The 19,383-nt window shown below is 42.7% G+C and overlaps 1 protein-coding gene across 2 annotated transcripts in view; it reads left to right on the plus strand.

Moving 5' to 3' along the window:
• dnai7 (dynein axonemal intermediate chain 7) overlaps nucleotides 1–19,383 on the plus strand; it is a 106,273-nt gene that overhangs the window by 69,141 nt on the left and 17,749 nt on the right. For both annotated transcript variants that reach the window (XM_073066065.1, XM_073066064.1), the window contains exons 11-12: nucleotides 1,088–1,277; nucleotides 10,094–10,308. In XM_073066065.1, coding sequence (XP_072922166.1) covers nucleotides 1,088–1,277; nucleotides 10,094–10,308 — 405 coding nt within the window. The remainder of the gene's footprint in view (nucleotides 1–1,087; nucleotides 1,278–10,093; nucleotides 10,309–19,383) is intronic.

The following is a 19,383-nucleotide window of genomic DNA, read 5'->3' on the forward strand; positions in this document are numbered from 1 at the left end:
CCTTATGTGGATGCTACCTTTTGGAGGCACTGCCAGTTGAAGATGTCCTTGAAGGTGGGGATGCTAGCACCTATGATGGAGCTAGCTGAGTCTACAGCACTCTGCAGTTTTCTTACAATCCCGTGCATTAGTTCCTCCATACCAGATGGTGATGCAACCAGTTAGCATGGTTTCTACAGTACATCTTTAGAGCTTTCTAGACTCTATGGTGACATACCAAATCTCTAATGAAATACAGCTGTTGACATGCCTTCTTCTGGGGGATCTACCTCTAGGCTCCTACACCTGCCAACTTTGGTGCCAGATCACCAAATTACATATTTTATATGGCATTTGTTTTAATGTTTTTAATCGTCACTTTAGTTTCTGTATCTTTTTAATGGAGTAAATGTTTAAGGATATTTACAGCAATGATTGTCGTTTTAACTGTACATGGAAATCAGAACCATTTAAAACAGCTTTAAAATGTCCCCACAATTATTAGAACTTGGCTTCAATCCAAGTCTTGAAAAACAGTCAGGTCATTCTTGGTTATGCCCTCTGAGCCTTGTCACCAAGAGGCCTGGTTGCCTTGCTTTGTTGACTGACTTCCAGAGTTGAGCTTTGGCTTAAACACTTCTCCATACGTGGCTAGGCAACTGCAGGCACGGGCGTGTGCCATGATTCTGCTTAAGAGGTCAAATACAACATTTTTAAATGTCTTATTTAATCTAAGATGGTGGTGCACCCAGTTGTAGTGGCCATTCTGGGTCTAACAAATGGTGTCATTGTTTGTCTTATATGTTCTTCTTATGATTGCAAAACCCTACTCGACAATAAGACTGTTTATGCACTTTATGTCAACTTGTACATCTACAAAATACTTATTTTTAATCTGTTAAAATTATTGTGTTATTATTATTTTATGTGCTGCGTGTGATATATATATGTAGTGCCTTTTGCTCCTTGGTCTTTGAGAAACACTGTTTTGTTTAGCTGTATACATGTGTATGGTTGAATGATAGTATCTTGAACTTGAAACTGATGTCATAAATAATGTTAAAGAAAGGACTAATAAGTAAACCTGTTGTGGTATCTATATTTTTAGCTATCGGATACAGGTTTGCAACCATTTCCCTATCCATTGGTGGCATCCAGGAATAGCACTTCCTTACTGCCAAATCCTGATGAGAAGGAAGGTGAAAACCAACCTGCGCCACCTGTAGGAATCACCATCAAGCTCCCTCCGAGGGCATTATTTTTTGAACAACCCAAGCCTGCTAGATGGGATGCAAAAGGTATTGTATTTATTCAGATTTATTTAAACATCAAAATACTGGGGAGGCTAGGAAGTGAAAGGCTAAAGTCTGAACCATTCCATTACAGAAGTCTAATTCTTACTAGTAAATGAAAATTAATAAAAAGCGGCAAGCTCTGGAAATCTAAAATAAAAAAATGATGGAAACACTCAGCAGGTCAAACAGCGTATATAGGAGAAATAGCGGTGGTTTCCTCATTCTACAAATGCAGCCTGATTTACTGAGTGTATTTAGCAATTTCTGTTTTTATTCTGAATTCATATTGGTGTTGAGGCTGTATTAGAAATCATAGTTCATAGGAGCAAACAGACCTCTTAAATGCTTTGTGCTATACAGTATTTTTCACAAGTTTATTATATTTATTGTATTCACTCTCTTTGGAAATTGGTCTTGTGGGGCTCTCAGAGTAAAGGCAATCTCTGTTATGGAATTTTAGATAATGGAGATTCCATAAGACCATAAGGCTCAGGGTCAGAATTAGGCCGTTCAGCCCATTCAGGCTGCTCTGTCATTCCATCATGGCTGATTTATTATCCCTCTCAACTCAGTTCTTCTGCTTTCTTCAAGAACTATAAACATCAATTTAAATATACCTAGTGACTTGACTTCCACAAATTCATCACCCTCTGGCTAAAGAAATTACTTCTCAGCTCTGTTCTAAGGAGATGTTCTTGTATTCTGAGGTCATGCCCTCTGGTCTTAGGTCACAGTCATAGAAAAGTACAGCACAGAAACAGGCCCTTTAGCCTATATAGTCCATGTCAAAATATTTAAACTGCCCAGTCCCATCAACCTGCACCTGGACCATAGCCCTTTATACCTCAGCCCTGCTATCCAAACTTCTCTTAAACTTTGAGATTGAGCTCATATGCACTACTTGCGCTGGCAGCTCATTCCACACTCTCACCACCCTCTCAGTGAAGAAGATTCTGCTCATGTTCCTTATAATTTTGTACCTTTCATCCTTAACCCATGACCTCTAGTTGTAGTCCCTCTCATCTCAGCAGAAAAAGCCTACTTGCATTTACCCTTTCTGTAACCCTCATAATTTTGTATACCTCTATCAAATTTCCCCTCAATCTTCTATGTTCCATTGAATAAAGTCCTAACCTATTTAATCTTTCCTTATAATTCAGGTCCTCTAGACCCAGCAACATCCTTGTAAATTTTCTCTGTACTCTTTCAAACTTACATCTTTCCTGTAGTTAGGTGACCAAAACTGCACACAATGCTACAAATTAGGCCTCACCAATGTCTTACACAATTTCACCATAACATCCCATCTCCTGTATTCAATAGTTTGATTTCTGAAGGCCAATATGCCAAAAGCATTTTTGTTTTACAACCCTGTCTACTTGTGACTCCACTTTCAATGAATTATGGACTTGTATTCCCAGATCCCTTCGTTCCACATCACTACTCAGTGCTCTGCCTTTCACTGTGTAAGACCTACCCTGGCTGGTCTGACCAAAGTGCAGCACTCTGCACTTGCCTGCATTAAATTCCATCCACCATTTATCAGCCTATTTTCCAACAACTCCAGGTCCCGCTGCAATCTCTAATAGTCTTCCTTGCTTTCCATTACTCTCCCAATCTTGGTGTCATCTGCAAATTTGCTGATCTAGTTAACCACATTATCAACCAAGTCATTGATATAGCTGACAAACAACAACGGATCCAGCCCTGATCCCTACAGCACTCCACTAGTCACAGGTCTCCAGTCAGAGACGCAACCATCTACTACCACACAATGGCTTCTCCCACAAAGCCAATATGTAATTAAATTTAATACCTCATCTTGAATGCAAAGTGACTGAACCTCCCATGCAGGACCTTGTCAAAGGTTTGCTGAAGTCCATGTAGACAACATCTACTGCCTTGGCTTCATCAGCTTTCCTGGTAACTTCCTCAAGTTTATTGTCTGACTTTATTGTCAAGTTTATTGGACTGTTTATTGTTGCCAGTGATTTTAACCATGCGAACCTTAAGTCAGTGCTCCCCAAATTCCATCAGTATGTGGACTTTGCAACGAGGGGGGAGAACATGTTGGACCTAGTTTATACAAACATCCCCGACGCTTATTGGGCAGAGCCCTGCCCTCACCTTGGTTACTCAGCCCACATCTCTGTTATGATAATCCCAGCATACAGACTGCTTGTCAGGTGCTCCAGACCAGTTCAGAAGCAGGTGAAAACCTGGCCAGCAGGAGCCATCTCTGCTTTTCAAGACTGCTTTGAGCACACTGACTCGCACATGTTCAGGGAGGCTGCAACTGATGGCAACTTCCACGCCCGTTTTGAGGTGGAAAATGACATGGCGGTGAGGAAACCCACCCCCCTACAAATGACCAGGTGCTGTGTCTCACCATGGCTGATGTGAGAAGAACCCTGTGCAGAGTCAATCCACGGAAGGCTGCTGGACCGGACAACATTCCTGGTAGAGTCCTCAGAGGATGCGCAAACCAGCTAGCAGATGTTCTCACTGACATCTTCAACATCTCCCTGAGCAGCACCACTGTTCCAACGTGCTTCAAGGCCGCCACCATCGTCCCCGTGCCGAAGAAGTCTTCAGTGTCCTGCCTAAATGACTACCGTAAATGAACCTCACCTGGTCCCTCAACAACAGATCCATAGCAAAGAAAGCCCAGCAGCATCTCTACTTTGTGCGAAGGCTGAGGAAAGTCCATCTCCCACCCCTCATCCTCATCACATTCTACAGGGGTTGTATTGAGAGCATCCTGAGCAGCTGCATCACTGCCTGGTTCGGAAATTGCACCATCTTGGATTGCAAGACCCTGCAGCGGATAGTGAGGTCAGCTGAGAAGATCATCGGGGTCTCTCTTCCCACCATCATGGACATTTACACTACACGCTGCATCCGCAAAGCAAACAGCATTTTGAAGGACCCCACGCACCCCTCATACAAACTCTTCTCCCTCCTGCCATCTGGGAAAAGGCACCAAACCAGTTGGACTCTCACGACCAGACTATGTATGAGTTTCTTCCCCAAGCTATCAGACTCCTCATTACCCAGAGCCTGGACTGACACCTTACTGTCCTATTGTCCTGTTTATTATTTATTGTAATGCCTGGACTGTTTTGTACACTTTATGCAATCCTGGGTAGGTCTGTAGTCTAGTGTAGTTGTTTTTTTACATAGTTCAGTCTAGTTTTTGTACTGTGTCATGTAACACCATGGTCCTGAAAAACGTTGTCTCATTTTTACTATGTGCTATACATAGCAGTTATGGTCAAAATTACAATAAAAGTGACTTGACTTGAAAACAACTCTATAAGATTGGTTAGACATGACCTATCATACACAAAGCTAAGTTGACTATCCCTAATCAGTCCCTGTCTCTTCAAATACGCATAGATTGGGTCCCTTAGAATACCTTCTAATAACTTTTCCACTACTGATGTCAGACTCACCAACCTATAACTTCCTAGCTTATTTTTAGAGCCTTTCATAAACAGTGAAACATTAGTTATCCTCAAATCCTCCAGTAACTTACCTGTTGCTAAGGATGATTTAAATACTCTGCTAAGGCCCCTGTAGGTTCACTCACTATAAGAGATATACTCTCCACATCCAGTCTTTCTAGGCCTTTCAATATTTGAAGTTTCAATGAGACTTCCCCCTCATTCTTCTAAACTCCATTGAATAAAGATCCAGAGCCAATAAATGCTCCTCATATATTAATCCTTTTATTCCTGGGATCATTCTCATAACCTCCTCTGGACCCTCTCCAATGCCAGCATATCCCTTCTTAAATAAGGGGTTTTTGACAGCTCACAATATTCCAAGTGTGGTCTGACCAATCTCTTATAAAGCCTCAGCACTACATCTTGCTTTTATGTTGTAGTTCTCTCAAAGTGAATGCTAACCATGCATTTGCCTTCCTTACCACTGACTCAACCTGCATGTTAACCTTTAGGGAATCTTGCATGAGGACTCCTTCTGCAGACTCCCTGCTTCCTCAACACTACCTACCTCTCCACCTATCTTTGTATCATCAACAATCTTGGCCACAAAGCCATCAATTCCATCATCCAACGCATTGACATATAACATGAGTAGAAGCGGTCTGAACATTGCCCTCTGTGGAACACCACTAGTCACTGTCAGCCAACCAGAAAAGTCTCCCCCCAACTTTTTGCCTCCACCCGGTCAGCCAATCTTCTATCCATGCTAATATCTCTCCTGTAATACCATGGGCTCTTATCTTGTTTAGCGGCCTCATGTACGCCACTTTGTCAAAGGCTTCTGAAAATCCAAGAAAACTTCATTTACTGACTCCTTTGTGTATTCTAGAGGGCTCTTTCATAAGATGCTCTAAAAAGCCATCTCATAGGCATTCTACAAGATTCCTTCTCTTGGGATCCAGCACCAACTTGAGTTTTCCAACCTACCTTGCATATTGAAATCCACAATGACTATTATATTCACCCCTACTGAATTCACAAATCACTACCCAAAAATTTGAGATACCCAATAAAACTCCTTACCCCAGAATATATGTGGGAAACAGCAATTTTTTTTGCTATTTTCCACATAATGCAAAATGTATTTTTTCGACTTGTGTTTCTTGATGCATGCACTCATAGACAGATTTGCATTACAGAAAAAATCATGGTAAGGGCTATTTTCTAGGAACACACCCCTGCTGTAATGTGTTTATGCTGTAATTAGTATGCTGAAATAATCAATACCCCCTCCACTAATTAGTATTTTCATTTCTTCTAATCCCTGGGGCTAACAGAGTCAGCTAGTAGGGGTTGAGAAGACTAATAAAAAACATTAGAACCGTTTTCAAAGATGCAACAAGTTCAGATGGAGTATGTGTGATTGGTATTGATTTTCCTGTTGAGACCTGTTCTGTGGTACATAGAGTACACCACTGTAATGAGGATGGTAAAATAAACACACTAATGAATATTTCCAAATACGGTACACAGAAATGTGATATTTTGGCATGACCATTTCTGATTGGCTTGAGCAAACACGAAGAAATCTGCAGATGCTGGAAATTCAAACAACACACACAAAATGCTGGTGGAACACAGCAGGCCAGGCAGCATCTATAAGGAGAAACACTGTCAACGTTTCGGGCCGAGACCCTTCGTCAGGACTAACTGAAGGGAAAGATAGTAAGAGATTTGAAAGTAGTGGGGGGAGGGGGAAATGCGAAATGATAGGAGAAGACCGGAAGGGGTGGGATGAAGCTAAGAGCTGGAAAAGTGATTGGCGAAAGTGATACAGAGCTGGAGAAGGAGAAGACCGGAAGGGGTGGGATGAAGCTAAGAGCTGGAAAGGTGATTGGCGAAAGTGATACAGAGCTGGAGAAGGGAAAGGATCATGGGATGGGAGGCTTTGGGAGAAGGGGGGGGGGGAGGAAGCACCAGAGGAAGATGGAGAACAGGCAAACAACTAAATATGTCAGGGATGGGGTAAGAAGGGGAGGAGGGGCATTAACGGAAGTTAGAATCCCACTACCAAGCACATCTTTCCCTCCCCCCCTTTCTGTTTTCCACAGGGATTGCTCCCTATGCGACTCCCTTGTCCATTCGTCCCCCCCATCCCTTCCCACCAATCTCCCTCCTGGCACTTATCCTTGTAAGTGGAACAAGTGCTACACCTGCCCTTACACTTCCTCCTTCACCACCATTCAGGGCCCCAGACAGTCCTTCCAGGTGAGGTGACACTTCACCTGTGAGTCGGCTGGTGTGGTATACTGCGTCCGGTGCTCCCGGTGTGGCCTTTTATATATTGGTGAGACCCGACGCAGACTGGGAGACAGTTTCACTGAACACCTACGCTCGGTCCGCCAGAGAAAGCAGGATCTCCCAGTGGCCACACATTTTAATTCCACGTCCCATTCCCATTCTGATATGTCTATCCATGGCCTCCTCTACTGTCAAAATGAATCCAAACTCAGGTTGAAGGAAAAACACCTTATATACCGGCTGGGTAGCCTCCAACCTGATGGCATGAACATTGACTTCTCTAACTTCCGTTAATGCCCCTCCTCCCCTTCTTACCCCATCCCTGACATATTTAGTTGTTTACCTGTTCTCCATCTCCCTCTGGTGCTTCCCCCCCTCCCCCTTTCTTTCTCCCGAGGCCTCCCGTCCCATGATCCTTTCCCTTCTCCAGCTCTGTATCACTTTCGCCAATCACCTTTCCAGCACTTAGCTTGATCCCACCCCCTCCGGTCTTCTCCTATCATTTCGCATTTCCCCCTCCCCCCACTACTTTCAAATCTCTTACTATCTTTCCTTTCAGTTAGTCCTGACGAAGGGTCTCGGCCCGAAACATCGACAGTGCTTCTCCTTATAGATGCTGCCTGGCCTGCTGTGTTCCACCAGCATTTTGTGTGTGTTGTCTGATTGGCTTGAATGTTTTAATGATATATATGTATAAAACAAGAAAGAATCAGTACTATAAACCAGCCATTGAGTGAATATTGAGTACCAGCCAGGTGTGAGCATCGACAAGCATTTTGTTGAATATTTCCATTTTATTCTGGATTCTTGATTTTAAATGTAAATTTGCAATATGGGAATCATGTTGATGGAACAAACAAATTGAAATTTAATAATATTGAAATCAAAAATGTGATGAAGCATTAGTTAGCAAAGTGCATGGGTGCTTGAAATCTAAAATAAAAACAAAATAATCTCAGAAAACACTGGAATTACTCAGCAGTTCAGGCACCATCTGTAGAAAGTGATTCAGGTGGAGACTTTTTAAAGTTTCCTTTTCCAGTTCTGACAAAGGGTCTTGACCTGAAACATTAACTCGGCTTCATTTTCCATTTATATTCCCTGATCCACATTTTATGTTTTTCTACATTTTATGTTTTATTTGGCGTCTTTTTAATGGCTGATTGCTCCAGCAAGACTTCTCCTGATTCTGCATACTGCATTTTTTCTCTTTGTCTCTTGAATTCTAACCAGAGGGGAGTATCTCTGTACTGAACATGTTATGTAGATCATTAAAGCACAGTACAGGCCCTACTGCTCATGATGTTATGTCAGCCTTTTAACCAACTCGATAAGATCAATCCCTCCTAAATAGCCCTCCATTTTTCTGTCATCTGTGTGCCCATCTAAGAGTTTCTTTAGTGTCCCTAATATATCTGCCTCTACCAGCACCTCTGACAGGACGTTCTGCACACCCACCACTCTGTGTAAAGAGCATACCTCTGTTACCGCTCCCTATAATTTCCTCCAATCACTTTAAAATTATGTCTGCTCATATTAGCCATTTCTGCCCTGGGAAAAAGTCTTTGGCTATCCCACTTGATCTATGCCTCTTATCATCTTGTATACCTCTTATCTCCCTTTGCTCCAAAGAGAAAAACCCTAGCTTGATCAACTTCTCCTTATAAGAAATGCTCTCTAATCCAGGAAGCATCCTGGTAAATCTCCTTTACATCCTCTCTAAAGCTTCCACGCCTTCCCTCTTGCTTCTGATTTTCCTGGTTTTCATGTTCATGTGGCTACTTCTCTCTTGATTTAGTCTGCAGAATGCTCAGAATATATACCTCAGTGCCTGGCCTTTACAGAGCCGTTTCTGCAGGATGCTCCCTGCTTGACCAGCTGAATAAGAACTGGCAAGTAGGATAAAGGAAAGTATGAGACTGATTAAAAAAGAGAGTGGTTCTCTTCTGTCTTGGAACTTCAGCTTTCTACCATATTTAGATGATGGAATAGAAATCTATATGTTAAAATTTGCTAAGTTCAAGTTAAGTTTTACAGTAAGTTGTAAAAATGAGAGCTAGAAATGATCTTACAATAATCTTACAGATGGAGTTCTGAAAAATAATTGGAACATTGTTTAGATGGTGAAGAGCTTAGAACTGTGGAGGAGCATGGCAATGTAATGTATCCAGCCATGAAACTCACTAAAAGTAGTATGGCTATGTAAACTATTTAGAAACTCAAAATGGATCTCACAAATGCTGGAACACAAAGGGATAGTAGTTATTTTTAGCTGTTCATGGTATTGGTTAGATTCCACTCAGAATACTGCATTTGCTTTTCTATATTGCACCTTAGGGAATTCAACTGAATAATAATTTTTCTCAGCATTATGCAGTTATTTCTTTTCATGATTGAAACAATATCAAGTATTTCCAGGTTGTTCTGCATCACTGAAAAGTCAAGCAGACTTTTCCTGTCATGGTCTACCTCTGTCACCAGTGCTACAGAGGGTGACACTATTCCACATGCAACACTCTTATTGGGGAAATTGAACCATTCTGTCTTAATGGCACCCAGTGTAGGGCACTCCTGACACAATAGAATCTTTCCAGAACAATGTTGGACTGGGGCTCCTGCAGGTAGGTCGAATAACTAGCTAAATCCTGAATTTTATCCTTCCCTCTGTCTATCTCCATAACATATTCCTCATCTTCAAGAGGCTCCCTGATTCCTTTGTCTGGTCTCATTTTGTGATGTTTTTGATCCCATGTTGAATCAATTTCACCAACAAAGAGATATTTTTCTAAATTTATAGCCTACAAAATACCAAGAAAATATTTGTTTCCATGAGATCTTCTTGCAGTTGGGACAATGGTTTATTGGCATTATAAATCTTTCTCCTCTTTGAGCCATTTATTGGGCCACCCTGTACCCTCTTAAACATACTTTTCCTCAGGCATTCACCCAGAATTTGTCTTTGTCTCCCATAACACTTGCCTGCCACTTAGCTGCATCCTGGAAAAGACCTGATTCCCTTTTTCACTCAATTTTTAACACTAGATTTAACCTGTTGTTTCTTTTTCAAAGGAGTCCAATGGAGGACGGATGGCATTCACAATGTCACATTTGATCCAGAGACAAAACTAATGTCCTTTAAGATGGACATGTTCAATACTTTCACCCTGATTCAGGGAAATTACGTCAACATGCCTTTCCAGTCCTGGGAAATCAAGCCGGTGGGAGAAAATGAGGCTCTTTTAACTGTTTCTGCTGCTTTAACTGTAGTGGAAATTCAAATCAAGGTACTTTTTCTGCTTACACTGTTTATTTAACATTGAGAACAGCACAGCAATAGCCAATAATCAGGAATCCGCCAACAGCCAGCTATCTGGGAGTGGGGGGGGGGGGGGGGGGAGTTTGTGATATTTGGACCACTTTGAGCAGTTGCTTGGTGTGGGATGATACATGCCTCTTCGAGTTGCCACTTGTCATGACTGCTAGGAAGCTTGAAATCTTGAGAAATCTGGGTCTCAGCTGAGTGGGGTTGGGGAAGTGTTGTGGAGTGGTGGAGAAGAAATCAGTCAGCCATTTCTCTGAGCTATCCAAAGCCAAAGTCTCCACTGCTTGTAGGAAGGGTTATGTTTGTTCTCACAAAAACTAGTTATAAATATTTTATTCAATGGTCCTGAGCAGTTTAGATTAGATTAGATTTATTTATTAGACATATATTGAAATGCAAATGATGCATTCCACTTTATATTAATAACCAACACAAGGATGTGCTGAGGGCAGCCCACAAATGTTGCATTACATTCCGGTGCCAACATAGCATGCCCACCATGTTCAGCAGAACAACACAGAACACAACAAACAACAAAACAGTAACAAAAATGCCCCTGTCTCCCTACTTCCCACCCACCCATACAGCCAGTTTTCCAACCACAGGATGGGCTTTTGAGCTTCCAGTCTCCAGGCTTTGGCCATCGGTCTTTGATGACTGGATTTGCAATCCACATTCTATTTTCAGTATTCACCTCTGGACAGGCTGATGACAAGCCTGATCTGCAGGCCACAAACTCCAGGCTTGCTGATTCACTGGCCCTCATGCCTCCTGCTCACACTGACTTCTGATCCCAGGATCCATCAAGCCGGAATAGTCCGACATCCATGGATGTCCTTTATTACACAGCCATGTCATTGGCCTTCAAGTGAGGAGAGAATGCCTAGATGCTAGATGTCCGTCATTACCCGTCCATGTCACTGGCCATCGAATGCAGAGCACGGAGCAGAGGCTGGCTTGTAACTCCTGCTGCGGTTTATGTTTATGTTTAGCAGATACTGCCTGGCATTCTAAAATAATTCATCTGGCCTTTGAGTCATCTGTCATATCCCAACAGTATACTGTATATTCTGGTCCTCGTATCGTCCTACTGGAATGTCAATAGGGACCTGCTCTCTATCATCATTAAGCTGCCAAATCATACAATTAATCAGATGTAAACTTAAACCTGCTTTCTTAATAAAATCACATCCTAGAATATGTTTTTGAGCACTTGGCAAATTGATGAGCACACTCTGTTGTCCCAAATGTACATTCAGTGGTGAAATCAACGCCTTTACTTGTGTGTGTCCAGTAAATGCACTTAAAATAATAGTATCTTGTATTTCCCAACTTGCTGCATTGAATGTGGATGTGCTTAGGGTGGTTCTAGAGCCTCCTATAACACAAAGAAATTTTATATGGTGTAATGGAGGCCTGACACCGTCATTGTGCACTTGGAGTCCCTGTAGGTAATTCTGGATACAGCCGTGGATTTCCATTGGCATCCTGGATATTACATTGTGGGTATTGTGCTTGACCTTAGGGCAATGGAGCCTCAGCTACATCCTGACCATTCCCCATCTGTCTGGGTTATGGGGAATCCCTGACAAGATAACTTTTGTGCCTGTAATTCAAATATTTCCATGGGGATCTGGTATTCATAACAGGGGGAATGTAAGCATTCTGACCTTGTCCTTGACCACTCCTCCTACTAGGTGGTGCTGTTGAGCGTGGGGGTGGCATACCCTGATAGGCACCCCCTCTCCCTTCATTCTGCCACTTCACACCTTGTTCTCATATAGAGGTCATTTGAGAAACCTGCTTCCCCGTATCCTCCTTAGAACCTTTCTCCCTTACTTCCTTTGCCCATACTTCTGAGAACCCCTGCTTCAGTATGTGTGGGATCTGTAGGATCAAACATTTCACCCACTCTTCTGCTCTCCTTAGTATGATACCAAGGTCCTCAGCCAGCTACTGTTCTGTTGTCAAGTCAAATTCTGACTGTCCAAAGTAGGACCATAAGCACTTGAGAGAACCAGTCACAAATGCGGAGGGGTGCTCCCCTTTCTGTCGTCTGCACTTACGCAAAGCCTTCACCAGGTCACCTCAATTATCCCTGCAGCTTCTGAGATAGCCTTCTGTAAATCACCCAGTGTCCCTTGGCCTTGTCCCTGTTCCTACTGTAAGGCCGAGTGTAACACTGAAGTTAGACACAGGACAAACTTCCGTTCCTCTGCTTCATCTAAACTATGAATTATCCTGAATTATCTTGAATGCGCTGGAAAAGTTTCCGAGGGTCTTCTCTCAGCCCATATTTTGGTATATTCACAGCTATCGCACTCAACTGGGCAACATCAAAAAAGGTAGAATACCATGTCACAACTGGATGCCAGGCTGTGGCATCTCCTCAACTCTCTCGGTTACCATGGGCACCATTGGGCCAGGGCTATTGAAGGTTCCATCCCCTCTTGGAAAAACCCATGGGGGTCGTGGGCCACTTCCCCAGTCATCCTCACTATTACAGAGTGTTGCCTCATATGCTAAATCTACATCACCGTCACTGTCAGCTCTCGCACCAAATGTACATATCATTCCTCTGAACTGAGAGTTGACTGCAGCTTTTCGACCTGTTTTAAACTGTTAGTGTGATTGGAGCTGCCTTTTTTCTCAGCTGCCGATTTCTGTACAAAATTCATAGCAGTCTGTAAACCCGGACACTGACTTTTCCATTTCTCTAATACTGCACTTGCCTTTTTATATTCCTCTTCCCGTTTCTCCTTTTCTCTCATTATGCTTTCACACAGAGTCTGAAACTGACTGGTGGATTAAATTCACTAGACCGTGCTCTCTCCAGCTCTTCCTTACACTTACTCAATTCCTCTGCCAGTTTCTGTTTTTCTCTCCCCGCTTCCCACATACATTCCATTGTAATTTTTTAAAATCTCTTGTAATTTCTTTGATTTCTTTTCACTAACTGCTTTCTATAATTCATCCCCCCAGGGTCCCTGACCCCCCCCCCCCCACTTCCCACTCTCAGTCTCTCCTATCCAGGCCTCATAGTCGGGCCATTTTCTTCATGAATATTTAAGAAAATAATCTCTCCAATCCCCTGAACCCCTTGGGTTCTTCTTGTCCTCTCCCTTTCCCATGGGTGATTCAACTGAAAATTAGGGTCCCAAACCTCTATGCCAAAATATGTTGACCATTCATCAATGGAACTAGGTTAGGAAGCTTACTACGCGACTCTTAATTAATCAATGCTCGCACATTATTGTCTCTGAACAAACAACATGTTAACTCTGGGCCACCAACTTAGAACGTGATTTCTGCTGTTCCCTTTGTACCAATACTCACTCAGGCCACTTTCCCAATTTATAACTCCGAAATAGGGGATCTCCATTGATCAGACGATCAATCCTTTCTTCTTCCAACCCCTGGCGAGGGGGTGAATCTCCGGTGTTACTGCTATATTGTATCTGAAAAACATCTGCGTTTGTATCCATTACTTATGATTTCAAATATTGTCTTTCTGTGGGTCATCTGATTGACGTTTAGCACCTTCTTATTTACTCTGGTCCAAGCCAGCATCCATTTATTGCCCCTGTTCTGCTCTTTGTTTAAAATCAGTTACAAAACCAGTAATCAGTTTGATCACTCAGGGCAGACACAACCCCAACAGTCACAAACCTGCATATTATATTTAACCAAAGAACACATCACAAATAACTTCTTATTTGCAAATGATCTCCAGTCCAGCAGATTACCTAGAGCATCATTGTGTCTACTTTAAAACATTAATCAAGCCAAGCATGTCAAGCTCACAAAATGGAAGACATAGGGGTACTTCACAAATCAGAATCAGAATCAGAATCAGGTTTATTATCACCGGCATGTGATGTGAAATTTGTAAACTTAGCAGCAGCAGTTCAATGCAATACATAATCTAGCTGAGGAAAAAAAAAAGTAAATAAACAAATTAATCAATTATAGTATGCATATATTGAATAGATTTTTGTTTTAAATGTGCAAAAACAGAAATACTGTATATTAAAAAAAGTGAGGTAGTGTTCAAAGATTCAATATTCATTTAGGAATCGGATGGCAGAGGGGAAGAAGCTGTTCCTGAATTGTTAAGTGTGTGCCTTCAGGCTTCTGTACCTCCTTCCTGATGGTAACAGTGAGAAAAGGGCATGCCCTGGGTGCTGGAGGTCCTTAATAATTGAAGCTGTCTTTCTGAGACATCGCTCCCTGAAGATATCCTGGGTACTTTGTAGGCTAGTAGCCAAGATGGAGCTGCCTAGATTTACAGCCTTCTACAGCTTCTTTCGGTCTGGTGCAGTAGTCCCTCCATACCAGACAGTGATGCAGCCTGTCAGAATGCTCTCCACAGTACAACTATAGAAGTTTTTGAATGTATTTGTTGACAAACCAAATCTCTTCAAACTCCTAATAAAGTATAGCTGCTGTGTTGTCTTCTTTATAACTACATTGATATGTTGGGACCAGGTTAGATCCTCAGAGATCCTGACACCCAGGAACTTGAAACTGCTCACTCTTTCCACTTCTGATCCTTCTATGAGGACTGGTATGTGCTCCTTCATCTTACCCTTCCTGAAGTCCACAATCAGCTCTTTCATCTTACCGACATTGAGTGCCAGTTGCTGCAGCACCACTCCACTAGTTGGCATATCTCACTCCTGTACACCCACTCGTCACCACCTGAGATTCTACCAACAATGGCTCTATCGTCAGCAAATTTATAGATGGTATTTGAGCTATGCCTAGTCACACAGTCATGTATATATAGAGTATAGAGCAGTGGGCTAAGCACACACCCCTGAGGTGCACCAGTGTTGATCTTCAGCAAGGAGGATATGTTATCACCAATCCGCAGATTGTGGTCTTCTGGTTAGGAAGTTGAGGTTCCAATTGCAGAGGGAGGTACAGAGGCCCAGGTTCTGCAACTTCTCAATCAGGATTGTGGGAATGATGGTATTAAATGCTGAGCTATAGTCGATGAACAGCATCCTGACATAGGTGTTTGTGTTGACCAGGTGGTCTAAAGCTGTGTGGAGAGCCATTGAGATTGCGTCTGCTGTTGACCTATTGTGGTGATAGGCAAATTGCAATGGGTCCAGGTCTTTGCTGAGGCAGGAGTTCAGTCTAGTCATGACCAACCTCTCAAAGCATTTCATTACTGTCGATGTGAGTGCTACTGGGCAATAGTCATTAAGGCAGACCACATTATTCTTCTTAGGCACTGGTATAATTGTTGCCTTTTTGAAGCAAGTGGGAACTTCTACCTGTAGCAGTGAGAGGTTGAAAATGTCCTTGAATACTCCCGCTAGTTGGTTGGCACAGGTAATCAGAACCTTACCAGGTACTCCATCGGGACCTTCTGCCTTGCGAGGGTTTACTCTCTTTAAAGACAGTCTAACCTTGGTCTCTGAGATGATGACAGGGTTATCAGGTGCAGCAGGGATCATCACAACTGTAGTTGTGTTCTCCATTTCAAAGCATGCATGGAAGGCATTGAGTTCATCTGGTAGTGAAGCGTCACTGCCATTCATGCTATTGAGTTTCACTTTGTAGGAACAGTGCAGATTTGGTGGACCATGGAAGAATTCAAATATGGAAGAAAAATGGCAGCCTCCATTCCTTCCACCTCATGACAAGAACAAAGACAATTGGTTTGTCTACTTCCACTATCCTTGGCCCATTTGAGTTCGCTGTTTTCTTCCATATTTCAATTCCTCCATGGCCCACCAAATTTGCACTGATTATCAAACACCCATTAATACGAAACCCACACCAATCGTATTTTATTCCCAGCAACCAGATTCTATCACTTGCTGACATGCCAGGGGAGACTTGACCTACCAACCTACATGTCTTTGGGATATGTAAGGAAACCAGAACACCCAAGGAAAACCTCAGCAGCCACAAGGATACATGCAAACTCCACACAAACAGCACCCAAGGTGAGGATTGACCCTGGGGCTCTGGTGCTGTGAGGCAGAAGCCTCATCTGTAACATCAGTGTACTGCCCCTTTTGTAAGCAAAACATGAGATAAATAACTCTCACTTTTGTAGGAATGAACTATTTGGCAACTAATGTTTTTGTTATAAAAGTATAGTTCACTAATGTTCTTTATGGAAAGGAATTGGCCTACAGGTATTTCTAGAATTAGAGCAATGAGGTCAGCTCCAGGTAATTAGAAATACACAACACCGTCCTCTGCTCCATCATCCTCCCTCACACACAATAACATAGAGTATTGTATTTTAACCACACTCATAAAATACCACATAATCTTGGAGATTAAATTTTAGTTGGATTCTCAACAATAGTACTTTCTTTCCTTTCCCATTTTACTGCCTCTTTGTAGAACATAAGGAAGTAGGAAAATCCAAGCAGCAATCGACCATTTGGCCCTTCTAACCTGGCCCAGCACCTGGCATCAGCTTCTCCTCTGTGTCAAATCATGCTTTTTCAAAGCTCTATCTACCTCTGCTTTGAATGTTTCTAATGATCTAGCCTCTAGGTTGGAGAATCCCAGACACTGAAATTCTACACACCTCAGTTTTAAATGACCATTCCCTCATTTTATAACTCTGTCCTCTTGTTTGAGACTCTCCCACTAGTGAAAACATCTCAACATCCACCCTGTCTTACACATGACCCAGTATCCTACATGTCTTGGTAAATTACCCCTCATTATTCTAAACTCCAAAGAATACAGACACAACTTGTTTAGCCTCTTTTGATAGGAAAATCCTCTCATCCCTGGAATTAGCTTCATAGTGTTTCAAAGAAAGTAAACACTTCCATTGCTTCAGTCATTGTCTTAGTGAGCCCAGACTACTTTGTGGAAATAATGTTCTTTAGGAATACTGTTGTTAGGTAGGGATCAATTTGAGTATAGTGAGCTTCTGTGAACAGTTAAATAAAGGTTGACTAGGACACCAGAGGGAATTCCTCGCTCTTTGGCATCTCTTTGGGAGGGCAATTTTGGCCCATACATCATCCAAAATACACCTACAGCTATGTCGTATTCCTTTGGCTCTGTGGAGTGCCCATGAATTTTGAACCTGCAAACACTGAGCTTACAGCAAAAGGCTGACCCCTGAGTTATAGCTGATGTAATGTTGGTGTTTTCATTTTGTCCTCATATTCCCTGATATTTAGAAAGTTGGAGAGATTTCAACTGTATTTTCAAGATATTGAAACAAGCAAATATAATCATAGTTATAGAGCTTTACCTTGGACATCCTCCCTATACTTTCCTCTAATAATTTTAAAATTATGTTACTTGGTATAACCCTAGACCAGGGGTTCCCACCCTTTTTTATGCCATCGGCCAATACCATTAAGCAAGGGGCCCATTGATCCCAGTTTGGGAGCCGCTGGCCAAGACTCCTGGACTGGCTTCTAACTTCTCCATATCCATGCTTCTAATCCATGCTACTGGCCTTCGAGCATGGAGTGGAAGCCTAGAGTCCAGGTGTACGTCATCACCTGGCCATCTCGCTGGACTTCAAATGTAGAGCAGAGGCATAGACTCTGGCCTGGCTTTGAACTCCTCCACATCCCTGTCCCTAAACTCTAATGTCACCACAAACACACACTATGCTTGAGACATAACCCCACATCCACTGATGTCCATCATCACCTATCCATGTCACTGGCCTTTGAGCGCAGAGCATGGAGCCTAGACTCTGGCCTGGTTTCTAACTCCTCCACATCCCTGTCCCTAAACTCTAACCTAGCCACAAACATGCACTGTGCTTGAGAGCACAGTCCCACATTGAGTAGAGCTGCTGCCTCACAGGTACAGTGACTGGGTTCAACCCTGAGTCCTGTTAATACCTTTGAGGAGTCCATACCATCTATCAAATCACCTCTCATCCTCCTTCGCTCCAAGGTGAAAAGCCCTAGCTTGCTCAACTGATCCTCATAAGACACGCCCTCTAGACCAAGCAGCATCCTGGTAAATCTCCTCTGCATTCTCTCTAGAGCTTCCACATCCTTCCTATAATGAGGTGACCAGAAATGAACACAATATGTAGTCTAATATAGAACTGCAACATTACCTCACACCAAGGGGGTCAAATAAATACAGGGCACTTATAACTCTCACTGTCCATAGGAAATTAGGTAGAGGGTTTGAAAGTGGTGTTGAGGGGCAGTATTTCTGTAGTTAAGGTATAGGAGATAATCACTGGTATCCCATCTCAGTCTTGCCTTTTGCTGTTTTTGATCCTAGACTGTATTAGTGATATCAGTTGAGGACTGGAGACACAGTGCCTGGCCTTCACTGCATTATAGTTGAGAAGAAGAGGTGGTGCCAGAAAAGACACAGCAAGATAAGTTATTTTTGAATAACTTCTTGTGTCTTTGTGGGGTGGGAGGGCAGGAATGCAATTCAAGGCCATGCACAATTTTGCTGCTCCAGGCATCACTTCCAGTATCTTCATGTCACTTTAAGTCCTACATGTAGCTCCCTGTGGAGTTTGGTTTGGTGATTAATCCTGATCATGAAGCCCAGTTAAAATGACCCATACCTCATAATAGAGGCAAAGACAGCTCTTTCTCCCCACACACCCCAGCCTTATTGTTCAGGAAGCACATTCTAATTTGAAGGATAACCAACCAAGTGACAATGAAAATCTGCATTAGCAGTAACATAGAAACCCTACAGCACAATACAGGCCCTTCAGCCCACAAAGTTATGCTGAACATGTCCCTACCTTAGAAATTACTAGGCTTACCTAATAGCCCTCTATTTTACTAAGTTCCATGTACCTACCCAAAAGCCTCTTAAAAGACCCTATCGTATCCTCCTCCACCACCGTTGCTGGCAGTCCATTCCACGCATTCACCACTCTCTGTGTAAAAAAACTTACCCCTGACATCTCCTCTGTACCTACTCCCCAGCACTTTAAATCTGTGTCCTCTTGTGGCAACCATGTCAGCCCTGGGAAAAAAGCCTCTGACTATCCACACGATCAATGCCTCTCATCATCTTGTACACCTCTATCAGGTCACCTCTC

Source organism: Hemitrygon akajei, chromosome 14, assembly GCF_048418815.1.
Source record: "Hemitrygon akajei chromosome 14, sHemAka1.3, whole genome shotgun sequence".
In the NCBI taxonomy this organism is placed as follows: domain Eukaryota; kingdom Metazoa; phylum Chordata; class Chondrichthyes; order Myliobatiformes; family Dasyatidae; genus Hemitrygon; species Hemitrygon akajei.